At 51.3% G+C, this 22020-nt stretch overlaps 1 protein-coding gene across 3 annotated transcripts in view; it reads left to right on the forward strand.

The window, feature by feature from the left end:
• Positions 1–18486: 18486 nt before the first annotated feature.
• Positions 18487–22020, forward strand: part of Arhgap23 (Rho GTPase activating protein 23) — a 71819-nt gene continuing 68285 nt past the window's right edge. For all 3 annotated transcript variants that reach the window (XM_071603234.1, XM_027924727.2, XM_071603235.1), the window contains exon 1: positions 18487–18568. In XM_071603234.1, the coding sequence (XP_071459335.1) occupies positions 18506–18568 (63 nt within the window). In that variant the 5' untranslated portion in view covers positions 18487–18505. The remainder of the gene's footprint in view (positions 18569–22020) is intronic.

Here is a 22020-nt window from a genome sequence, read left to right on the forward strand (position 1 = left end):
ATTACAGGTTATCTACCACCACTCCTGGCCCAACACCACTTTTTTTTATAAATTTTTTTTAGTTGTCAGTGGATCTTTATTTTATATGTGATGCTGAGGATCAAACCCAGTGCCTCACACATGCTAGGCAAGCATTCTACTACTGAGCCCCAACCCCAAGTCCTCATCATTTTTATTCTATCACAAATGCACTTCTATCTCATCTCTATAGTTGAGGCTCATGCACATACATAACTTATAAGCACATGGCAAATAATGGTGTAGAAGATTCCCCTCTCCATTCCATGTTCCCATGATTGAAGATGAGATGTTCTTAGTTGCTTTCAACCCCTCATAGTATGGCATTTTTATTTATTTATTTATTTATTTTGGTACTAGAGATTGAATGCAGGGGTTCTTAACTACTGAGCCACATCCCAAGCCCTTTTTTTAATATTTTATTTTGAGTCAGGGTCTCTCTGAGTTGCTTAGGGCCTAGCTAAGTTGCTGAGACTGGCTGAACTCACAATCCTCCTGCCTCAGCCTCCTGAGCCGCTGAGATTACAGATGAGCATCACCATGCCTGGCTAGTGTGAGCATCTTCTGTGTAGTGATTCTGATGCATATTTGTGCCACATGGTTTTCGAAGCAGACTGTTTTCCCATGAGGCTTGCCAAAGGCACAAGAGTTCATTCCAGCTCAGGAAAGGCCCTACTGGGTTATTATTGAGCTCTAATGGGGCCCTTTCCTGAGTGATTTTCAAGAGGATTTGTGCAGGGTTATGCTATGCATGGATCTTTATTGAAGCTGCCTCATTACCATATCCTTATTTGAGCATTCCTTCCCCCCCCCCCTTGGTACAGGGAATCGAACCTGGGGTACTTAAATACTGAGCCACATCCCTGGCCCTTTTTATTTTTATATTTAGAGATAGTCTCGCTAAGTTGCTTAAGTCCTCACTAAATTGCCGAGGCTGTCTTAGAATTCATGATCCTCCTTCTTCAGCCTCCCTAGTTGCTGGGATTACAGGCAGGTACCATCACACAGGTTTACCCAGACAATTTCAACAATTTCCCAACTGGTCTCCTTGCTTCCTTTCCCTTTGCAGTCTTTTTAAAAGATCTTGAAAACTGAAGATGTGCTATGTCACTTCCTCAGGATAAAATCTTCAGTATTTTACCTAGAGAAGACCTAAAGAAGAACATGTCAACTCAGCCTGCCTTTCAAGGCTATTTTTCCTTTCCCTGCCACACATGCTGCAGTGTGTGACCAGAAACCCCCCAGATCAGACACCCCTTCAACCACTTCCTTCAGATTGTTCTCTCTGTCTGGAGGACCCTTACCTGTTACTGTCTCTGCCTGCATAATTCCTGCTCATCTTTCAAGGCCTTGCACTAGGATCACTGGAATTTTTCACAAGTCATTTCTAGCCAAACAGATGGCTGTTTTCACTGTGAAGCCATGTGTTCACTACCTGCTTGCATCACGGTGACCTCTGAAGACACAGAGTCTGTGTCCTGTTCATCTATCTCCTATCTCCAGAGCCTGGAACAGTTTGAAAAGATGTGCCTCATGGTAGGTGAGTTGAGGAAATAGGATCAGCCCTCTTTCCCAGGAATGTTGCTTATTTTCCTTGTTCTCTAGTCAAGCCAGTCCTTGAACTTAGGACACAGGACCTAGTGCATACCGGATAACTTGATTGTATAAAGGCAGGATTTTTTTTAGTCACAAAATGTCAGTCTTCTACAGGGTTTTCTCAAAAGGTTGAATCAGTGGTTGGAGTAGGAGTGTGAATGATAGGAGACAACTGAAACAAGATATTATAGAGGTGGGAGGGAACCACTTCCTCCTGGTGTCATAAAAGATAACAGAACTGTCACTGCCCTTTGGATGGAAGATACTGCTGATCTAGAGTCAGCAGGCTTTGTCCAGTGACCAGAAGTCGTGCCAAATGCCCACTGCTTCCTCCTGAGCTCTCATTTATCAGAAGCCTGGTATATAAAGAGAACTCAGCCCAGGCACCCTTCCGCTTCACATCCCTGACTCCTTAGCTCATCCCATGGGTATCAAGGCCTGGTTTTTCCCTTCTGAGAAAATTGGTTTTATCTCTGTGCCTTTAAGCTGCAGATTGAGGGGTGATAACATAACTGGAGAATGAGAGAATAGCTGTTTTAAGCTGAGTTACAGCTAGTGGTGTTGATATTTTGCAAGACATAGACATTGCTTTCTCCTGGATGTGGGGCCAATATTTCTTTGATTGGGGTGCTATATGTAGAAGTTGCATGAGCCTGACTTTAGACACAAACTCCTATTAGAGGGGAAAGTGGGCTCTGTTTCTTGCTCACCTCTGTGATTCCCGGCCCACCACCTAGTCCAGCACTGTGGCTAGCACACAAGAAGATGCCTCATGAGTGTTTGGGCCAGACCAGGAGGAGAGGAGGCAGTGGAGAAAGATCCTCTGGGCTGGAATACTTTGGGCCTGAGTGGGGGCGGGGGGTGAGGTGGGGGCAACTATATTGGATGGAGAATGTACATGGTAAAGATTTTTGGCAATGCTGGCAAGGGGAGTACCCAGCATTTTATTTTATTTATTTTATTCTTTTTATTTATACCTTTATTTTGTTTATTTTTTATGTGGTACCGGGAATGGAACCCAGTGCCTTGCAAGCGCTGTACCACTGAGCCACAACCCCTACCTAGTACCCAGTATTTTAATGCATTGTGAAAGGGGAGGAGGCAGCAGGGTACAGTGCAGTGGTGCCCATTCAGGGCAGAAGCTTTATGGTTTGAATCACTTGGCCAACTTTTTCACACCTGAGACACCACCCTCGGCTCTCTGGGGTGGGTGGGAAGAGGAGGTGGTAAGGACAGCAAACTTCTCAGATGCACTCACGGCTCCTCCTACACCTATGTCTACCTATCAATACCCTGAGAGGACCTGGCCCAGGACTGGCTACTGGACTTGGGGTTCTAGCTCCATTACCAGCTGGTTATGTGATTTTTCTTTTTAAGTATTTTTTTAAGTGTTGATGGACCTTTATTTTATTTATTTATGCGCAGTGCTGAGAATAGAACCCAGTGCCTCACACATGCGAGGCAAGCGCTCCACCACTGAGCTACAACCCCAGCCCATGGTTATGTGATCTTCAGCAGTTCATTGATTTTTTTAAATTTGTTTTCTCCTCTTTAAAGGGGGGAGAATATTATTACCTGCTCCATGTGTGAGCAAGTGAGATAATGCCTGCAAAATGCTCAGTACATCTTAAGCACTCAATAAACAGCCACAAGCAATAATCCTGAGCGTTGTAATTAGAGGTCTTTTGAAAAGAACGACCAAGAGCTTTCTGCTTTCCCAAAGGTAGGAGGGAGGACGCCCAGCCTTCAGGAGCCGCTCCCTGGAGGCTGCAGAGGGGCTGGCTCTAGGAGGAAGGGAGGAGCTCGGGGAGGTCCCGCCAGGTAGGGCGGGTGCTGGGGCTGACGGCGAGTGGGTGGAGCCGACGAGTCCTTGGGCCTCTCCTGCCACCTAGCGGTCCTCTGGGCTAGGCCACCCAGCTGTCTCTCCAGGTCTGGGCGGTGGGCGAGGCAAGCAAGGCTTAAATAAACAGCATCTCCCGTCCTCTTCTGAGGCCCCACTATATGCCCTGCCCCCTCGGGATCCTGGCTCATCCCACATTCTCCACCTGGTCCTGTTGGGTGGGATAAGACCCCTCTTTCCAGGTGGAGGGAGAGGGGGAAACCTTTGTTCTCTAGGCTCCCTGGCAGAGTAGAGAGCTTAGGCAGGCTGGTGGATGCCATCCTCTCTCCCGGCCTCTGCTAGCTAGCTTGATGACTGACAGTGGGATACGTGGGGACCCAGGCTGGCTCAGGTCAGCCTTTGGTTCTATTTCATTCTATCAGTATATACCGTTTTGTGCATACAATTTCTCCGGAAGATTTTGCCCTTCGTCTCCAGGACCACAGGAGCAGGGACAGAGACCTGCAGTCCAAGGCCTGCTGGTGAAGGACCCAGCGGGGGATGGGGCGCACAGACAGCTCTAGTCTGGGTTTCTCATCTATCCTTCTCCCTGCAGGGAGGTGCCACCCCTTGAGGAGGCTGCCTGCAGTGATGTCCTCATTGCATCATGTCACTCCTGTTTCCAAGGTGGCTATGCTTATTTGGGGAGGGGTCTGGCCCCTGTGTGAGAGGCTTTGAAAGGAGGCTAGGAACCACCAGAAAGAGACACATGTTGGGCTGTGAATCCAGGATCAGGCATCCACAGCACCTTGTGTCCACCCTGCTGCCCGCCGACCTTCCCACCCTGACACCCACTCTTCCCCTCTCAGCCTGGCAGCCTCAGCTGCACCCGGCCAGGATTGCATCATCGTTGGCTTTGTTCTCAGAGCAGCAGGTGCAGGAGTGGGGCCCACAGCCTGCTGCCCCCCTTCCCTCTCATTGCCTTCACTCCCTCCTGGGTAATCCTCCTCCTTCCTCCCTTTCCAGACCCATGGCACCCCGGGATTTGTCAGCCTTATCCAGGGCTCGCTCTCAGCTCCCTGGGAGCAGGGAGGAGAACCAGGCTGGAGACTTCCCTCCATCACTGTGTTCCCCCCAGAGAAACACCTGGTTGAAGCCAGGGTATGGCCTCCCAGAATTGGGTGACAAGGTCAGAAATCGTCACCTGCTGATTAATTAATTAATTAATTAATTAATTCAGCCTTTATGGAAGGTATTTAACTTCTGTTGGTCATTTATGTGGACCAATAACTTTCTACCCACTTATTGTCATTCCTGGTTTACAGAGAGGAAGCTAGAGCATAGTACACTTGCCCAAGACCAATAAGCTACCAAATGGCAGACCTTGGACATATATATATATATATATATATATATATATATATATATATATATATATATATATATATAACGTTTTCTTTATTCATTCATTTGTTGAAGGGCATCTAGTTTGGTTCCATGGCTTAGCTACTGTGAATTGAGATGCTATAAACATTGATGTGGCTGCTTCACTGTAGCATGCTGATTTTAAGTCTTTGGGGTATGTATCATGGAGTGGGATAAGTGTATCAAGTGGTGGTTCCATTCCAAGTTTTCTTTTTTAGTTGTAGATGTACACAGTATCTTTATTTATTTTTATGTGGTGCTGAGGATCAAACCCAGGGCCTCACACATGAGAAGCAGGCGCTCTACCACTGAGCTATAGCCCCGGCCCCCATTCCAAGTTTTCTGAGGACACACCTTGGATTTGAATTTTGTGTGACTCGAAGCTTCACCAAGACAGGGTTGGAAAATTCAATGGTAACCAGACTTAGACATTTTCTTTAAAAGGGGCCTTTGCCCAGGGCATTCATTAAGAGATACGAGTATCTTCTTTTTACTTTATCAAGGAGGTAAAATAAGATATACATCAAGTGACCTGGGCTGAACCCTGATGCCACTTCCTGCTCCCCACTCTCCCACCTGAGACAGTGCTCTTGCTGCAAGTCCTGGTCTATGTCAGGAACAGACAAGCAAGAGCTCATTGGGGGTCCAGTCTTCCATAAGAGGAAGTACTGCAAGGTTGCACACATCTACACCAAAGGCAGGAGATGATGAATGATCCCATCTCTTAATTTTTTCCAAATATTTGAGAACTATTGCTTAGTCCATTAGTAAAGTTATTCTTCACATGAAGGGAAAATATATTTGGTCTGTTTCAAGAACTCAAATCCATTCCTCGTCTTTAAAGGAACTCTGCTTGTGAAGTTTCCTGTGGTGGTCCTCAGGGTATGTTGATAAAATAGTATTGGGGCTTAGCAATCCGGCCACCATGGCTTTGGCTAGTAGGAGTCTAGTCCTGAGAGCCAGCTAAGCATCTGTGAGGACAGACTGTCCCTGACCTTGCAAAGCCCAAAACCAGAATTTAGGCCTTGCCATGCAGCAACTACTTCAGAGCTCAGCATAGGTGGCTACTGTTGACACCTCCTCTTTTCTTTCACTTCCTAGGCACAGAAAGAGAACCAGAGGGAAGCCAAAGAGAAAGAATGGAGCAGGGCCCAGCTCTGCCAGGGTCTGGAAGAGGCCAGTTGGGGGGAGGAGGAGAGGGACAGACATGCTTGCTGGCTGGCACTCTTCTGTCTCCAGTCCCTTTAGTTCAGAACAGACTTCCTCTAAAAGGACAAAGGGCCCCATTGACCCCATAGCCTTGTGACCCCACCCAAGTCTGCCATCCCCTCCCCAGGCAGCCAGCAGGGCCCTTGGGGAGCAGACAGGGGGCATGAGGCTGCTTAGAGGGCATGGCAGGGGAGCTGAGAAAGGGTGCAGCCAGGAGGGCGGGGAAAATAGGAAGTGCATGGGCAGTGCCCACTGGATCCCCATCAGGGATGGCCAAGTGTGAGGGACTTCTAGGACTCTTGGCTGTAGTCCCAGGAGCAAAGCTGCCAATACCTCACAGAGCCAAAACATGGGAGGACCTGGGGAGTCCAACTTCAGACCCCAAATGAGCCTCCTGAGAGCTGGGGGCCTTGAGCCCACATTCCTGTCTTCCTGCCTCCATCTTGCCCCCCACACCCAGCCTATAAAGCCCCCTTTGTCTGGCCCACGGAGGATCTTAACTCTCCCACCCTCTGGTGGCTAAAGAAGAGGCCAGGGCTTGGTGAGAACTGGTGAGGCCACCTTCATGCCAGCCTGAACACTGGCCTGGGAGCTCAGGAGTCCCCAGGGTTGAAGACTCCCTCTCTGCCCTGGGCAGCATGCCTGCCTCTCACATGCCGGTTCATGTGATGCCTCTTTCAGTTTGGCCCTGCCCTATCAGGGGCAGGACACAGGAGAAGTGGGCAGTCAGGAGCTACCCTGTTGGGAGCTGTCGGTGGGACAGGGATGGAGTTATTTTGCCACTTCCTTGGGCTTCATCAGAGAGGTTGCCCCACAATCCTCAAGTCAGGTTCCTCTGGGGTGGGTCTGGGGGTTTAAATGCCCCTTCTCCAGTAGTGGATTAACAACAGGTCCATGTCCTCCTCCTGCTTGGCACATGACTGGAATGGTGGGCGACAGGAATCTCTGTTCTTGTTCCCCACCCCCAGGCGAGAGCCTCAGAACACATTTGAATATAAGCTGGACCCTGGCAACAAGGAGTAGCCCTCCCCTTGCTTCACCCAGGAGAGCATACAGTGTCTCCCTGTGTTCCCGGCTCTGTGGGTGTGCCTTGCTTCTCCCAGACAACCTCTGAAGTGACCTAAGAGACAGTGGGTCTGGGCCATGGGGTCAGCTCTGCCACCCAGCTACTTGGTGACCTTGGACAAGCCCCTTTCTGGCGCCTATAAAATGAAGGGTGGGTTCCTTCTGACTCCGATGACTCTCAGGAATAAGAAGAGGGGCTCCCCTTGAAGAGAGTCTTCTCTCCCCTGCCCCCCCGGACAGGCACAAGGGTGGAGGCAGCAGGAGCTCTGGACATACGAGGTCGTGTGTGTACTGTGTGTGAGACTGAGCGTGTATGACCCGAAGTATGTGAGTGAGTGACAGCATGTGAGCGGGCAAGTGTGCTCCTGCGTGTGGGGCCCCCGCCCCGGGGTGGGGGAGGGGGCGGGCGGAGGGGCGGGGCCTGCTGGCGGGGCGGGGCCGGGAGGGGGCTCTGGCGGCTGACACCAGGCGCTCCTTGCGCGCGGTCGCTGGTGCAGCTGCCCCTCCAGGGCGCATGGAGGGGCCGCTGCCCCCTGCGCCCCCGGGGGCCAGCTCGGCGACGACGGCATAGTCGGGCGCAGCATGGAGCAGGTCAGCGCGCGCGGGGCGTGGGTGTCTGTCTGAGAACAGAGGGCTGCGGGTGTTGTGACCGGGTGAGGGTGGGCGCGCCGACAGCAAGGGGACCCTGCCACATGGGAGGGGTTAGGGCGCGGGAGCTCTGGGTGGGGCCGATGTGACATAGAGCTGGTGAACACACACACACACGCGCGCACGAACACGCATACACACTCACACACACAGGTGTGTATTCCCCCATCACTGACATTCAGGGTGGCGCGTGCAGAAGGTGCACTTCCCACCCCCTTCCCAGAAAGAGAGCACCCTCATTTAGAAGCTCCCATCCCCGTTCGGGAAGGTCCCAGCCAGCCCCTGCGCTCCGAACCTAGGCTTGAGGCGGGTGCAGATTCTACTGAATGAAGGGTGATCAGAATGAAGGGTGATACCGGGTGGGGGATGGCTACCTACCCTACAAACTGCGCTGCCCTCCAGACCCCCCAGTGAGACCTCAAGACACAGCTGCCCCTCCCCCTCCACGTCAAGGGGCTTCTCGCAGCCAGGCTCCCTCCTTCCCAGTTAAGGCAGCTGCAGCAGCTGCTGCCACCATTTCATGGCAGTGAGAAGATGGGGTGGGCTGGCTCTTCACTTGCGCCCCAAATACACAACTGCAGTCCCAACCAGGAGGGGGCTGCCTTTCTTTCACGCAGGCACTAAGGGTGCAGAGCTGGGCATAGTGGCCCCCCAGTCAGAGTTCTCATCTCTGAAGACAAGCCCAGACAGTCCCCAGGGGTAACGGGTGGGGGGGGGGGATCTATCTTGGCTTGAAATCTCCTGCTGTAGGAGGACAGCAGATGACAGGGGGCAGAGTGATCTGGCTGCTGCTCCTGGGGTGGCCTTGCTCTCTTCTCAATTTCCACTTGGAAACTGGGGTGGGGTCTGGGGTGATGAAATGGGTTTTTCTGTTACTAGGTGTGCCTTTAAATGCTGAACAGACCCACATCCTCCTCCTTTCCTTGCCCCAAGCTGTTTGAGCGTTGCTTAGCCTAAACTAGTGGCCAGGGTCCCTGGGCTCTGGGACCCCTCCTCACTAGAGCTCCTGCCTCCTACACAGTGGTAGAGGGAGTTGTGTATAGGCTGATAGTAAGGAGCCAGGGGATGGGGTGATCCTAAACTCTGGGGGCTTGGGGAGAGGCACCAGGGAGGCATGAGTGTTCTGGGCATCTTCCCTGAGTTGAGCGAGATGGTTGGGGTGGGGTTGTGGGCTGCTCTAGTCTCCAGGCCTGTTTGGCATCTTGGTCATTAATTTAAATGACCAGTGGCAGCTCCTTGGAATACTAGACCTGGCAGGGGGAAGGGGACTCGATTCCTCATTTTCTGTTGTTGCCATTACTGAGTGGAACACACAAAAGCAAGGGGTGGGGCGTGCCAGATGCCTCTGAGTTGCCTATTATAAAATAATTAATTTTATGTTATGTGACCTTCACCTAAATTAAAAAAAAAAAAAGAGAGAAGTAGGCCTAGGGGCCACCACTGTTTCCTGTCTCCTGCAGCTCAAGGGGCCCATGTGCCCCATCATTAGCCTTTACCAGCCTTCCCTACCTGTCCTGGCAGTCAGTCACTTTCCTTTCCCACAGGACAGACCAGGCCAAGCCTGCACCCCAACTCCTCCCCTGAGAGGAAAGTCAGGACATCCAGCTCCTGTCTTGGCTCCATCAAGAATCTCTGGGAGCCAGGCGCAGTGATGCACACCTGTAATCCCAGCAGTTTGGGAGGCTGAGACAGGAGTTCAAATCCAGCCTCAGCTGGAGCTAGGGTTGTGGCTCAGCGGTAGAGTACTCACCTAGCATGTGTGAGGCCCTGGGTTCGATCCTCAGCACCACATACAAATAAATAAATAAAGGTATTTTGTCCGACTACAAATAAAAAATAAATATTTTTTTAAAAATCCAGCCTCAGCAACTGCAAAGGCATTAAACAACTCAGTGAGACCTTGTCTGTAAATAAGATATAAAATGTGGCTGAGGATGTGGCTCAGTGGTTGAGTGCCCCTGAGTTTAATCCCTAGTACCAAAAAAAAAAAAAAAAAAAAGAATCTCTGGGAGATCAGGCAAAGTGGCTCAGGCCTATAATCCCAGGGACCCAGGAAAATGGCAAATTTGAGGCCAGCCTGGGCAATTTGAGACCCTGTCTCAGAAAAACAAAAACAAACAAAAGGCTGGGGATGTAGCTGTAGCTCAGTGCTAGAGCATCCCCTGGGTTTAATCCCCAGTACTGAAAAGAAAAAAAAAAAAAAGTTACCAGGAGGCCTTGGATATGCATCCCCTTTCCAGATTGCTGTGAAATCCCTGCCAGCTATGCCTAGATTCTTTTTTTTTTTTTTAAGTGCTAGGGATTTAACCCAGGAGTATTTTACCACTAGGCTATATGCCCAGCCCTTTTTATTTTTTATTTTGAGACAGGGTCTCACTAATTTGCTGAGAGCCTCACTAAATTGATGAGACTGACCTTGAACTTTCCATCCTCCTGCCTCAGTCTCCCTAGTGACTGGGATTACAGGTGTGGGTCACCATGCCTGACTCCCTGCATGTAAATTTTACCTTGATTTAAAAAATAAGAAGGATTTTGATTATCTACATACTTTGGTATGTATGGATGAGGTAAGGTTATGAGAAATGGCTAGAATGTGTGCAGAGGTGATTCCACACAGTAGGTCTCCATCTATTCTGTGTCCATGGATTCAACCAACTGCAGATTGAAAATATTAGTAAAAAATTATGTCAGTACTGAACATTAGACTTTCTTTCTCATCATATCTTTAAAATTTTTTTTAATTGTAGATAGACATAATACCTTTATTTTATATATTTGTTTTTTTGTGGTGTTGAGGATAGAACCCAAATGCTCAACAACTGAGCTACAACCCCAGCCCTCTCATTATATCTTTTCTGAAAAAAAAAATTTTTAGTTGCCAGGTGCAATGGTGCACGCCTGTAATCCCAGCGGTTCTGGAGGCTGAAGCAGGAGGATCATGAGTTCAAAGCCAGCCTCAGCAATGGCAAGGCATTAAGCAACTCATTGAGACCCTGTCTCTAAATAAAATAGAAATAGAGCTGGGGATGTGGCTCAGTGGTCGAGTGCCCCTGAATTCAATCCTCAGTACTGGGGGAAAAATTAGTTGCAGATGAATACAATACCTTTATTTTATTTATTTATTTTTATGTGGTGTTGAGGATGGAACTCAGTGCCTTACATGTGGTAGGCAAGTGCTCTACCATTGAGCTACAATCCCAGCCCATTGTCATAAACAATACAACAGCTACTTATACAGCATTTTTTTGTTAGGCTTATTTATTTATTTAGGTAATAGGGAGTGAACCCAGTGAGCTACATCTCTAGACACTTTTTTTTTTTTTTTTGAGACAAGGTCTCAAGTTGTTAAGGCCTGGATAAATATCAGAGGCTGGCCTCAAATTTGTGATTCTCCTGCTGCAGCCTCCTAAATCCATAGGATTATAGGTATGGAAGCTCCACCGTAATCTAGAGATTATTTAAAGTACATGGGAGGAAGCTGAGTTTGGTGGCACACATCTGTAATCCCTAGTGGCTTGGGAGGCTGAGGCAAGAGGATTGTGAGTTCAAAGCCAGCCTCAGCAAATTAGTGAGGCCCTAAGCAACTCAATGAGACCCTGTCTCTAAATAAAATTTTTTAAAAGGGTGGGGGTGTGGCTCAGTGGTTAAGTGCCCCTGGGTTCAATCCCCAGTACAAAAAAACAAAAACAACAACAGAAAAAAAACTATGTGGGTCAGGACTGGAACTGTAGCTCAGTGGTAGAGCACCTGCCTCGCATGTGTGAGGCCCTGGGTTCGGTCCTCAGCACTGCATAAAAATAAATAAAGATATTGTGTCCATCTACAATTAAAAAATTTTTTTTAAAAAGCATGTGGGTAGATATGCAGGTTATTTGCAAATACTACATATGCTCCCCCCCCCCCCCGCTTTTTTTTTTTTTTTTTTTTTGATACCAGGGATTGAACCCAGGGGCGCTTAACCACTGAGCCACATCCCCAGGCCTTCTTATTGTTTGAGACAGGGCCTAGCTAAGTTGCTTAGGGCTTTGCTAAATTGCTGAGACTGGCTTTGAACTTTTGATGCTCTAATCTCAGCCTCCTGAGCTGCTGGGATTACAGGCATTCACCACCATACCGGGATCTCTCTGGGTTCTTTCCAGAAGTCCTAGGATAACTCTGAGCACAGTAACCCAGCCTTCCCCCAGCCTGCCCCCTGGATTATGAGGCCCCACAGGTGTTGACTCTGATAATCCGCAGTTTAGAGGTGCCAGGCTCCTTTGCTTAAGGCCCTGGAGGACCCCAGCCCTGCGCCTGCTGGTGCTTTCTGATTGTGCGGGCAACGTGGTGTGTCTGGTGTGCTCTGGAAATCAGAGCTGCTTTTCATGACACTGGGGAAGCTCCTATTTTAAGTTTCCCATGTGCTGGGCCCTCTTGTAAAGCAAAGAATCCTTTTATAGTGCAAGAGCCCTCCCTGATGCTTCTGTATGGTATGTGTGGATTTTGGCATGTAGGGTTTTCTGAAAGGGGGGTATGTCTGGAATCTCTCATGGGGGCTGGAATTGCTGGCAGAGTGGGCACTGGGATGGAAGGGTTCCCCCCATGGTTGGCCCTACCCCTCTTTTCTCCCCATCCAACTCCCATCACTCTGTCCAGGGCTGGCTCAGGGCCAGACAGAGGAGAGGGGAGCAGCTGCTGGGGATTTCCAGAGCTTCCAGGGGGAGGTGGGAGCCACTCCTGCCCTACTTCCTCTCCTCCCCTTGTCTTCCTCTCTTTTTCTTCCTCCATGTCCCCCTCTCTTCTCCTCATTCTCTTCTCTCTTCAACCGTCCAGAGGGGCAAAATAGAGAATGGAACAAATTCATCCTATGTGAAGTGATGTGTGGGGACTAGGCAAAGTCTGGGGGGGCCAGTAGCAGAAGCAAGAGGCATCAATCCGCACATAGAACCATAAGATCTAGCATCCAGGAGCTGGGAGGGACTACCTGGCCTAACCTCTCCCGGAGGGAACATGTTGTGGTAGAAAGAGCAAAAGCTTAACATCGGACTTTGCTTGAGTCCTGAATCCCAGCTGGGAGATTCTATATAAGTTGCTTAACCTCTAAAGCTGGTGACGTGTAATAGGTGCTCCACACATTTTGATGCCTTTCCTCTCCGTCTTGAGGTTTCTAAGCTCCTGCTAGGGGATGTCATGGTCCTCATAGGTCATCATTTAGCCTTGCCTATACATGCTTGCCCATGCAATCCGTATCACTGGCCAGTGGCACATAAGAGCCTGCAGAGATGCAGGCCAAGGTCTTTTCCTCTCTCCAAACCATGACATAGTTTCCCAAAGATGAGTGTCCTGAGGCACAGCCATTCCCAAGTGGCGGGGGTGGGGCATCTCTCTTTTGCCTCCTGCCCTGACATAGGACCTGGCTGGGTGTGGCTCACTATCCCATCTGCCAGCCTGATGGAGCAGCAATCTCTTTTTTTTTTTTTTTATTTTTTTTTATTTTATTATTTATTTTTATTTTTATTTTTATTTTTATTTTTTTTTTTTGGAGCAGCAATCTCTAGCTCCCATTGAGCCAATTGTCCAGAGGTTGCTGGGCTGGGGGATCCCAGAAGTTTGGCAGGTTCCAGTGCCCTTTGACTCCAGGTAGCCAGAGGGCTACCTGGTGGGTAGGATGGGGATTTTAATTCAGGTCTTTGGACTCTCATTCCAGAGCTCTTTTGATGACACAATAGACCTTCACCAATTCCTGGGCCCCTAACCTCTATCATGCTGCTCTTTGGGCCTTTCCAGGATCTCTAGTCTCCCTCTCTAAGGGGCGTTCAGGTAGGATTCCTTTCATGGGACTCTTCAGGGACCTGGCAACAAGAATGAGTGGGGACTAGCATCATCCTGAGTGGACCACTGCCCCACCTAGCACCATTAAGGGTGCTCTATGAAGAACAGACTATGGGATGCTTGGGGCTGTGCCAGAGCCTGTTTCCTCCTCAACTTCTGACAATTTGCCAATTGGAGGCCTTCATCAAGGTCTAGGTCAAACACTGTTTCCCAAGGTCCTTGCATTCTCCCCTGGCTCCTGGAGGTTTGTTCTTGTTTTGCTTAAGCCTATGCTTGTACCACCATTAAAGCATCTTCCCTATTATCCTTTGTGGGATTCATTGCCACCACCACCCCCAGAATAGGGGGCTCATTGATATACCTGATTCATTAAACTATCTCTACCACACCACACAGGAATTTGCATGTAGTAGATGATCAACAATTGTCTTTTGACTTGATTGAACTGGATCCCAACTCTTCTGGAGATGCAAATTGGAGGAGTAGTGTTGCCTTTGGGGAAACAGCAGAGGATCTTGGGGCTCTTCAAGAACAGCTCTCCCCTCTACTCTTGCCCTCCTCTCCTTCTCCACCAGGGGTTGCTCTCTCCCCTTTCGTGGAAGGACCTGTACTATGGCCAGATTTATGGCCCTGTAACCCACATTTCACACATTATAGACATCCCTGACTTATGGTCGTTCAATTTACCACTTTGGGACTTAACAGTGGTGAGAAAGCAATACAAATTCAGTGGGAACCATACTTTGAATTTTGACCTATTACAGGGCTGGTGATATGTGCTAGGTACCCAGGCAGCTCCACCATCGGAATGGCAAACAGTCTGTAATGTGCTGTGTTGAGAGGTCAGGGGTATTACATGCATTTGTGACTTATGATATTTTCAACTTGTGATGTGTTTATAAGTAGCTTGCAAAATTCCACTATGAAGTGGAGCGCACCTGTCTTGTTCTTCCCTTCAGCTACCAGAGTATAATGAGTCCTTTACCAAATGTGAGCTTCAAATCAGAGGCAGGCTGAGAAGGCCCAGTTGTTTCTATCTTACAGAGGGTGAAACTGAGATTCAGAGAATGTACTTGACCTCAAAGCCAGAGAGCTACCCAGCGGGTAGGATGGGGATTGGAATTCAGGTCTTTGGACTCTCATTCCAGAGCTCTTTTGATGACACAATAGACCCTTCACCAAATCCTGGGACAGGCCTGATCCCAACAATGGCTCTGGCCTGGGGATCTCCTAACCTCTACCATGCTGCTCTTTGGGCCTTTGTCTTGCCCACTCCCCTTCCGCCTGTGTCCTCAGGCTCCCACTCAGGTACCTGCCTCTCAACCACTCAAAGAGAAATGTGCCTTGCCTGTGGCTCACCTGCACTTCCGGCTGCCCCTTCTTGCTCCCTCTGTCCTTGGGCCTGTTCCACTTCATCACTCCTGTGGCTCTTTCTTATTGAAGTCTGACCTCTGCCCCTACTGACCGTCTGAAGGTGCCCTCTCTGCCCAACACGTGCACTGCCTGCCTGCTTCCCCTGGGTCTTTTTCGGTGCTTCCTCCTCTTCTTTTTGTCCCTAAAGGGCTCATGCTCCTCTGGACACTGTCCCATAGCTGGTCTCCTCACTCTTTACTCTCTCAGGAGACTGAGCCACAGCCCTGGTCTCAGACACTAGTGGACTTCCACAGCTGAGCCTCTAGCTCAAGCCTATCTTCCCTCCAGCGTTTAAGTAGTCAGTTCCTACTCTACTAGCAACTCAGCCTGAAGGTTAAGTGTGTGGACTTGAAGTCCAAACGCCTGGGTCCAAATCCTGTGTGGACATGCATTCTCTGGACCTCAGTTTCCTTACCCATAAAACAATATCTATTTTACAGGTTTTTGAAAGGTTTAATTGGAATAATGCATATAAAGACACATCTCAGCACCTGACCTGTTCCCTAGACAGGGAACAACCTAGACAACTGGTCTACCTGATATTTACAAGCCGTGAAGTTTTCCTAGACTCTTCCATCTCCTTCCTCCTACCCAATAGGTCACCAAGTCCCAGAATCATTTGATATTTGTTGTTCTCTGCCCCTTGCTCTGGAGAATCCCCTATCCCCTTCCCTATCTCCTTGCTGGCTGCCCTCTGTTCTGGTCGCCATCACATGCCAGAGGGGGCCTGGCACATCTCTATTTAAAGTCTCTATTCAAATCAGGCTAGAATCTAAGAGCCTAGGCGCTCCATAGTCACATCCCGCCTGTTTCCTTCCTCATCTCTCCACACTTCCTGCCCACAAGCTTGCTCTCCCCCTGCCTCCCTGCCTTTGTCCATGCCTGCTCCCAGGAGTGCCTTTCTCCCTGTCCCCACCAGACCCCTGACCCATCCATGAAGCTCCAAGGAGCTTAAGGCACTTCCCTGCTGGCCCCGCTCCTGCTTCTCCAGCCTTCCACCACTCCCCTGGGATCTCACTACAGAAGGGTGATTTGGGAAGACCAGGCCTCAGCTAGGGAAAGAGCTCAGCCCTGTCTCTACATCCCCAGGGGCAGCCTGCCCTGCTCCCCTCACTCCCTACTCCCTCACATAGCAGAGCTCCCAAAATGCATTCATGAGAGAAGGAGGGTGACTAGGCTAGGGTAGGAATTTGGGAAGAGGGGGAATATAAGGAGGGTTGTTGGTGAGGGGTATGTTTCACCTTATGTTGGGCTCTATTACGGCAAACCCCAGAGAAAGAGCACACAAGGAGAAAAATGGGTTTTGGGGTGGATGGTAGGATACAAGGAGTGGGACACAGAGTCTGAGGAGCCACAGTAGACAGGAAGGATAGAGCAAGAGGGCCTGGAGTAGATGGATGGGAAGGGCCTGGGCAGGATGGGGGTACAGGTCAAGGTGCAGGAAGAGGTGGGAAGGGCAGCAGGGTGGGGGAGAGTCACAGTTTCTGGGAAGTGGGAGAGGGTGGGGGAGGTATGTGTAGTGCATTGTGGAGGGAGGAATTGGACTGCCGGTCAGTGTGAGCTCATTTCCTCTCATCGCCTCCTGCAGGGTCTGAGGGCATCAGGCCCTGGAAAAAGTGAGCCAGGGGCCCTCCAGGGTTCCCCGCCCCTGCCCCACAACCCACAACGTCAGTTCAGTCTGGCTCTCAGATGCCAACCCTCCCCCTTACAGAGACAGCCCTTTGTTTCCATTGGAAAGGACCCCTACATCCAGGAGGTGGCACACCTTGGAGCTACAGGGCAGAAACAGACAGGAACAGGTACTGGGTTGAAGATAATGCAAGAAGATCCAGTAGTGTGATGGTTTACAGTTAGATAGCAGGAAGGACTTTCTAGAAGTGGGAGATACTTCTGGCTGCATATGACCTTGATGAAAAGGGGTGGAGAAGGAAGAAGAGTCATTAACTGCTCCTCCATCATTAGAAAATTATTTTCTGCTGACTGCAGAAGAATTAAATAAAGCATTTGATTTAAAAACCAGTCAGTATCTCCTTCTTCAGGCTCAAGGGAGGAGGATGGCCTAATTGTTGTCTGCCCTACCCACTACACCTGAATTCTAGACCCTGATCAAGGGTTAAAGGGTGGGGCTCGGGGCTGATCAGTGACCCCCGAGGTGGTGAAGCAATCTCTAAGTCTATTCCTATCTATCATTGGCTTCTGCCTTCTTTTCCTTATAACCTGAGAAAAGGAATACAAGAGACTTTAAAACTGCAAGAAAACATGAAGAGGAGGTCAGTGTAGGCTGTAGCAGGTAAGAAGGGGGAAAACTGGAAGTTAGACAGCAGAAAGAATTTTCCAGTACAATGAAGGATGGGCCCCTCCCTGAACTGTCTGGGAATGAGCTGAAGAGGTCCTGTTGGCAGGAGGGGAAAGCTGGCTAAGACCCAGTATGTCTCATGTCTGTCTGTCTCTCTCCCCCTCTCTTCTCTCTTGTTACCAGGGATGAACTCAGGGGTGCGTAACCACTGAGCCACATCCCCAGTCCTTTTTATTTTTTATTCGGAGACAGGATCTCGCTAAGTTGCTGAGGCTGGCTTTGAATTCATGATTCTACTTCCTTCGTCTCCCAAGCCGCTGGGATTACAGGCGTGTGTCACCTCACCTGGCTCCGGGGCGTCTCTTTGCTCTTTGAGCCCAGCTCAGAGTGAAGTCAGAAAGGGTTCGCTCTCAGGATCGCCAGCAGAGCAAGTCCGTGGGCAGTCTAGAGCCCAGAACCACAGGACTCGCTTGAGCTGGGCCAATTAGAAGAGTTGATGCACCTGCCACACCCTCTTTTCCAACTTTGTGTCCCCTGCCACTGTGGGATCCTGGCTGGGACTGTGCCTGGAAAGGGACCTTCCCTAGATTGAAGGGCACCCCCGACCAGTGCACCATAACTGTTCTTGTACCTCAATTTCCATGAGTCCCTAGAGTGAAGGCTCCCTAATCCTGCATACTCCTTCTCTTTCTCAGATCCAGCGTCACCTCATCGTTGTCTCTGACTTTCTCAGCCTCTCTTCAACTGTCTTACCATTCATGCTTTCTGGGTCTCTGGGTCTCTGTTTCCGTCCATCTTTGGACGCCCGTTTCTCTCTGCTTCCCCCTCCCTCCCTCCCTTTCCCTGTACTAGTTCTAGGTTCAGTGCCCTTGTCCTCTTTCCTGGGTCCGGATCACTGTCTATCTAGGCCGGTCCCCTGGAGGCCGGTACTAGCTGCCTCCCTGGGACCACTTCTCTGGGCCAGGCTGTGTCTGGCCTCTGTCTCCGCCGCCCGCGCAGACCTCGGTCTCAGCCCGCTTCACCCTCTGGGGACCCTGAGGAGAGGCCGCGGGTGCGCCCCGTCGAGAGCGCGAGTGGTGGAGAGGAGGGGCGAGGGGGCGGGTTGTGGGGGGGGGAGCTGCACTCGGCCCCGCCCCGGCCCCGCCCCTCCCGGGTCCCGGCTCGCGCCCCCAGCAGTGCCCCGGCCGCAGAGCCGCCGCTGCCACCCGATGAATGGAGTCGCCTTCTGCCTGGTCGGGATCCCGCCGCGTCCGGAGCCCCGGCCTCCCCAGGTGAGGGCGCTGGGCCACCGGAGGGGGCGCGGCCGGGCGAGGCCAGGGGACGGTGGCTGGGCCGGGGTCGCTGCGCCCCCGCTAGGCAGGCACCGCCGGGGGCACACAGTGAGGGCACCGCGGGCACCGCTGCGGGAACTTCGGCGGGTGCGGGCTGGGCAGGGGGTCGGAGGGAGAGCTGCCCCCGGCAGAGGGGCACGAACGAGGGAGCTAGGCAGCGGGCCGGACGGGCCTGGGGCTGCCAGGGCAGGGGCCACTGACCCGGACGGTGGTGCCAGGCCTCCTGCGACCGGGCAGCGGGGGCGGGAGGCCCGCGCCTTTTGTCCAGGTTTTTCAGGCGGGGCGCCTGCCGCCGTTTCCTCTGCCCGAGTTTTCGTTTTCCGTTGGCGAGGCCCCGGCACAGCTGGAGGGAGAGGGAGTGGGGGAGGGGGTTCCCGGAGCGGGACGTCCTTGGCCACGGAGGCGGGACACCCCCCTCTCAGCGCCAGTCTTGCTCCCTGCTGGGCCGTACCGCACGACGGGCTGCCAGGCTCAGGTCTGCAGCCCTCCTGGGTGCTGGAAAGAGACATAGGCCCGGGACCCCCAGTTCTGCAGGCCGGCTGCCCTCCTCTGCTCTCTCCAGCTGGCTGTGGGTGGGTCTGAGCGCGGGGTGCCAGGGGCATTACTCAGCGCTGAGTTGCTTTGCTTGGGTTCTTTCATCTGCCAGCTGCTGAGGCTAGGGAAGGGCCAGCAGGGGCCTCCAGCCCCCATCCCCCCTGTCAGGGCTAGTCCCCGGACCTCTGAGCCTGGCTGCTAGTCGTACTGAAGCATCCCAGCACCCCCCACCCACCCGCCGCGGCATCCCAAGTTGAAGGGCTGAACGCTGTAGGACAGCAGTTTTTCTGAGCTTGAGGATCAGGTTGGGTCCAGGCTGAGGTCTCTTCCTTTTTAGATAAGGCTGAAGGCTTAGGGACCCTCCTCTCCAACCTTCCCCACCATGTTGGCTATGGAATCTGGTGCTTTGTGAACTCTTTCTGTGACTCCCCTGTTTTCTAGAACTGTATGTATTCAAGTTCTCACTCAGCCGAAGTTTGTTTCCTAATTATAAACTTGAAATTCAGGATGGACAGGGGGTGGGGGTGGAGGTCATTAAGCATGAGTCCCTCGGATTCTCCCCCCAACCAACAACACATACTTCATCTCGATCTCCTTGTGTCTCCACCCCCACTGGGCCCAACTGGGGGTGGATGGCTTTTGATCCCACATGGTTCTCCCTTCTGCCAGGGCACCACTCTCAAAAGTGGCCAGCTCTCACAGAGATGTGTTCATCGGTGTGTGCTTTGAATCTTGATTATATAACCAGTCATTTCACCTCCCAACATGGCCCAAAGGCCCCCAGCCCTGGCTGCCTCTTCAGCTTGCCCACAGTGTGGTTGAGTTTGCCCCAAGGTGGCTGGGAATGCCAGAGTCCATGTCCAAGGCTCTGCCCTCTCCTTGTGAATGATGGGTGCAGTAGATCCCCTACGTTGAATGCTGGATTCAAAGGCCTAGAACCCCTGTGAGTGGGCAGAGAAGGTGTTAGTGTCCCATTTTATGGAGAGGGCCTGACCCTACAGTGACATTGCCTGAGCTGGCATCCACGTTTCCTGATAGTAGTCAGGGCACAAGATGACACCTGAGAGGGAAATTATGAGGGATGTGGCTTTGGGATACCATCTGAGATGGGGCAGGCTTTTGTGAATCCAGCTCAAGCAGAGGGGCACTGGACCTGGAAAACAGGCCTGTGTGTGACCTGTGTGTGCACAGCCTGGTGGGGCCTTCTGTGTCCCCTTATTCAGGCCAACCCTGAATTTCTGGGGAAGAAGTACAGCATTGTTGGCATAGGTGGGAGTGGGGATGAGGGCGGGTGCTGGTTAGAGCAAGACAGTGCAGGAGTGGTCAGCGGACTGCTCTATTCTTCATTGCAGGGATGCTTAGAATGACTTCTTGTTGTGTAAGCAGGAGACTGGTATAACTTATACTGTGATTGATTGTAGTTAGATACTTGGGAGAACTTCCAGGAAGAGGTTTGTGAGCTATACTTCAGGGAAGTTTCCTCTAGTGTAGTGGACCAGGTGAATTCCTATGATGTTGGATCCCAATGTAGTAATTTAGAGAGATTCATATGGCATGCAGATATATTCTGAGCATATACATCAGTACCTGGAAAAATGTATTTTAAAGAAAGGGGAGTTGCTTTAGCAGTATAACTGATAGCTAAGAACAGGATTTATACAGATTGCCTCATTTAATGCTCACAAGAACACCACTAGGGAGATACCATTATCCTCATCTTATAGTACACGGAAGCACAGAGAGCTAATAGCATGGCCCTAGTCTCATTGCTAGTAAGTGGCTGAGCCAGGGTAGGAACCTGAGGATCTAGCTTTAGAGTTCTGCTCTCTCTCTTACTTCCTGGGACCCTCCTTGTCCTGCTGTCACTCCCACCCTGAATCTAGATTCATCTCGGACACAGCTCAAAATCAAGTCAACCTCTTGCTGGATTGGACCTTTGTCACTTGTCTTCCTACCCGTCCGTGGGGACAGCAAAGCCCCAGGTGGCCCTCTCTGGTTTGCTAGGTGGGGAATCAGCCCACTTACCCCTGTAGCACCCCCGTCCCACCCGTGCCCACCCACAGCACTTGGGCCTGGCTCTGTTCATTGACACTTTCCTTCCAAAGGCGCGTCAGCCCTGCTCTGCTGGCCGCAGAGGTTCAAAGGTGAGGTATTGGCTTGGTCAGGGATTTGGACAAAGCCCGGTTTTAATTATCCTGCTCTCTCACCCTCCCCAGAGAACACCATGAATAGGGCCTGTGGGAGCTGGCACTGCCTTTCCCCGGGCACCCCCACCCTCTTCAAACAACCCGCCCTTAGATCCAGGCCCCCTATTTCTTGTGAAATTGTGCCAGCTTGTCAGCAGGACAGTGCCAGTCTGTACCAGGCGGGCATCTCCTCTCCCACTGCCTCAGTGGGATGTCAGGCTGAGATGGTCCTGGGACTTGACTTTGGGGCAAGTTTAAAGCCCTTGCAGGTGGGGCATACTCATCACCTGTGGCCAGGACCAACAGGCCATCGGGTCCAACTTCCCCATGCTGCAGTGAGGAAACTGAGGCCAGAGAACACCCTTGTCCCTCAGCCCATGGGTGGTGGAGAAGAACCCAGGTCTTCTGATCCCCAGGCTCCAAGGCCAGCCCTCTCCCTTTGTGGTTCTGTCCTCGGTGGCCCCTCCAGTACCAGGTGCTGGGACGGGGCCCTGAGAGAGAGAAGGGAGGGCAGGGAAGAAGCCCAAGTGGACAATGTGTCCTGTTCATCTCTGTGTCCCCAGTGACCAGCATGGTGCCTGGCACAGAGCAGTTCTCCATAAATGTTTGTGAAGTGCGAGTCAGGAATGGCCCCTCCCCTGGCTTCCTGGGGTGCCCAGAGCTGGGCTCTCT

This window comes from Marmota flaviventris, chromosome 17 (assembly GCF_047511675.1).
Source record: "Marmota flaviventris isolate mMarFla1 chromosome 17, mMarFla1.hap1, whole genome shotgun sequence".
NCBI classification, from domain to species: Eukaryota; Metazoa; Chordata; class Mammalia; order Rodentia; family Sciuridae; genus Marmota; species Marmota flaviventris.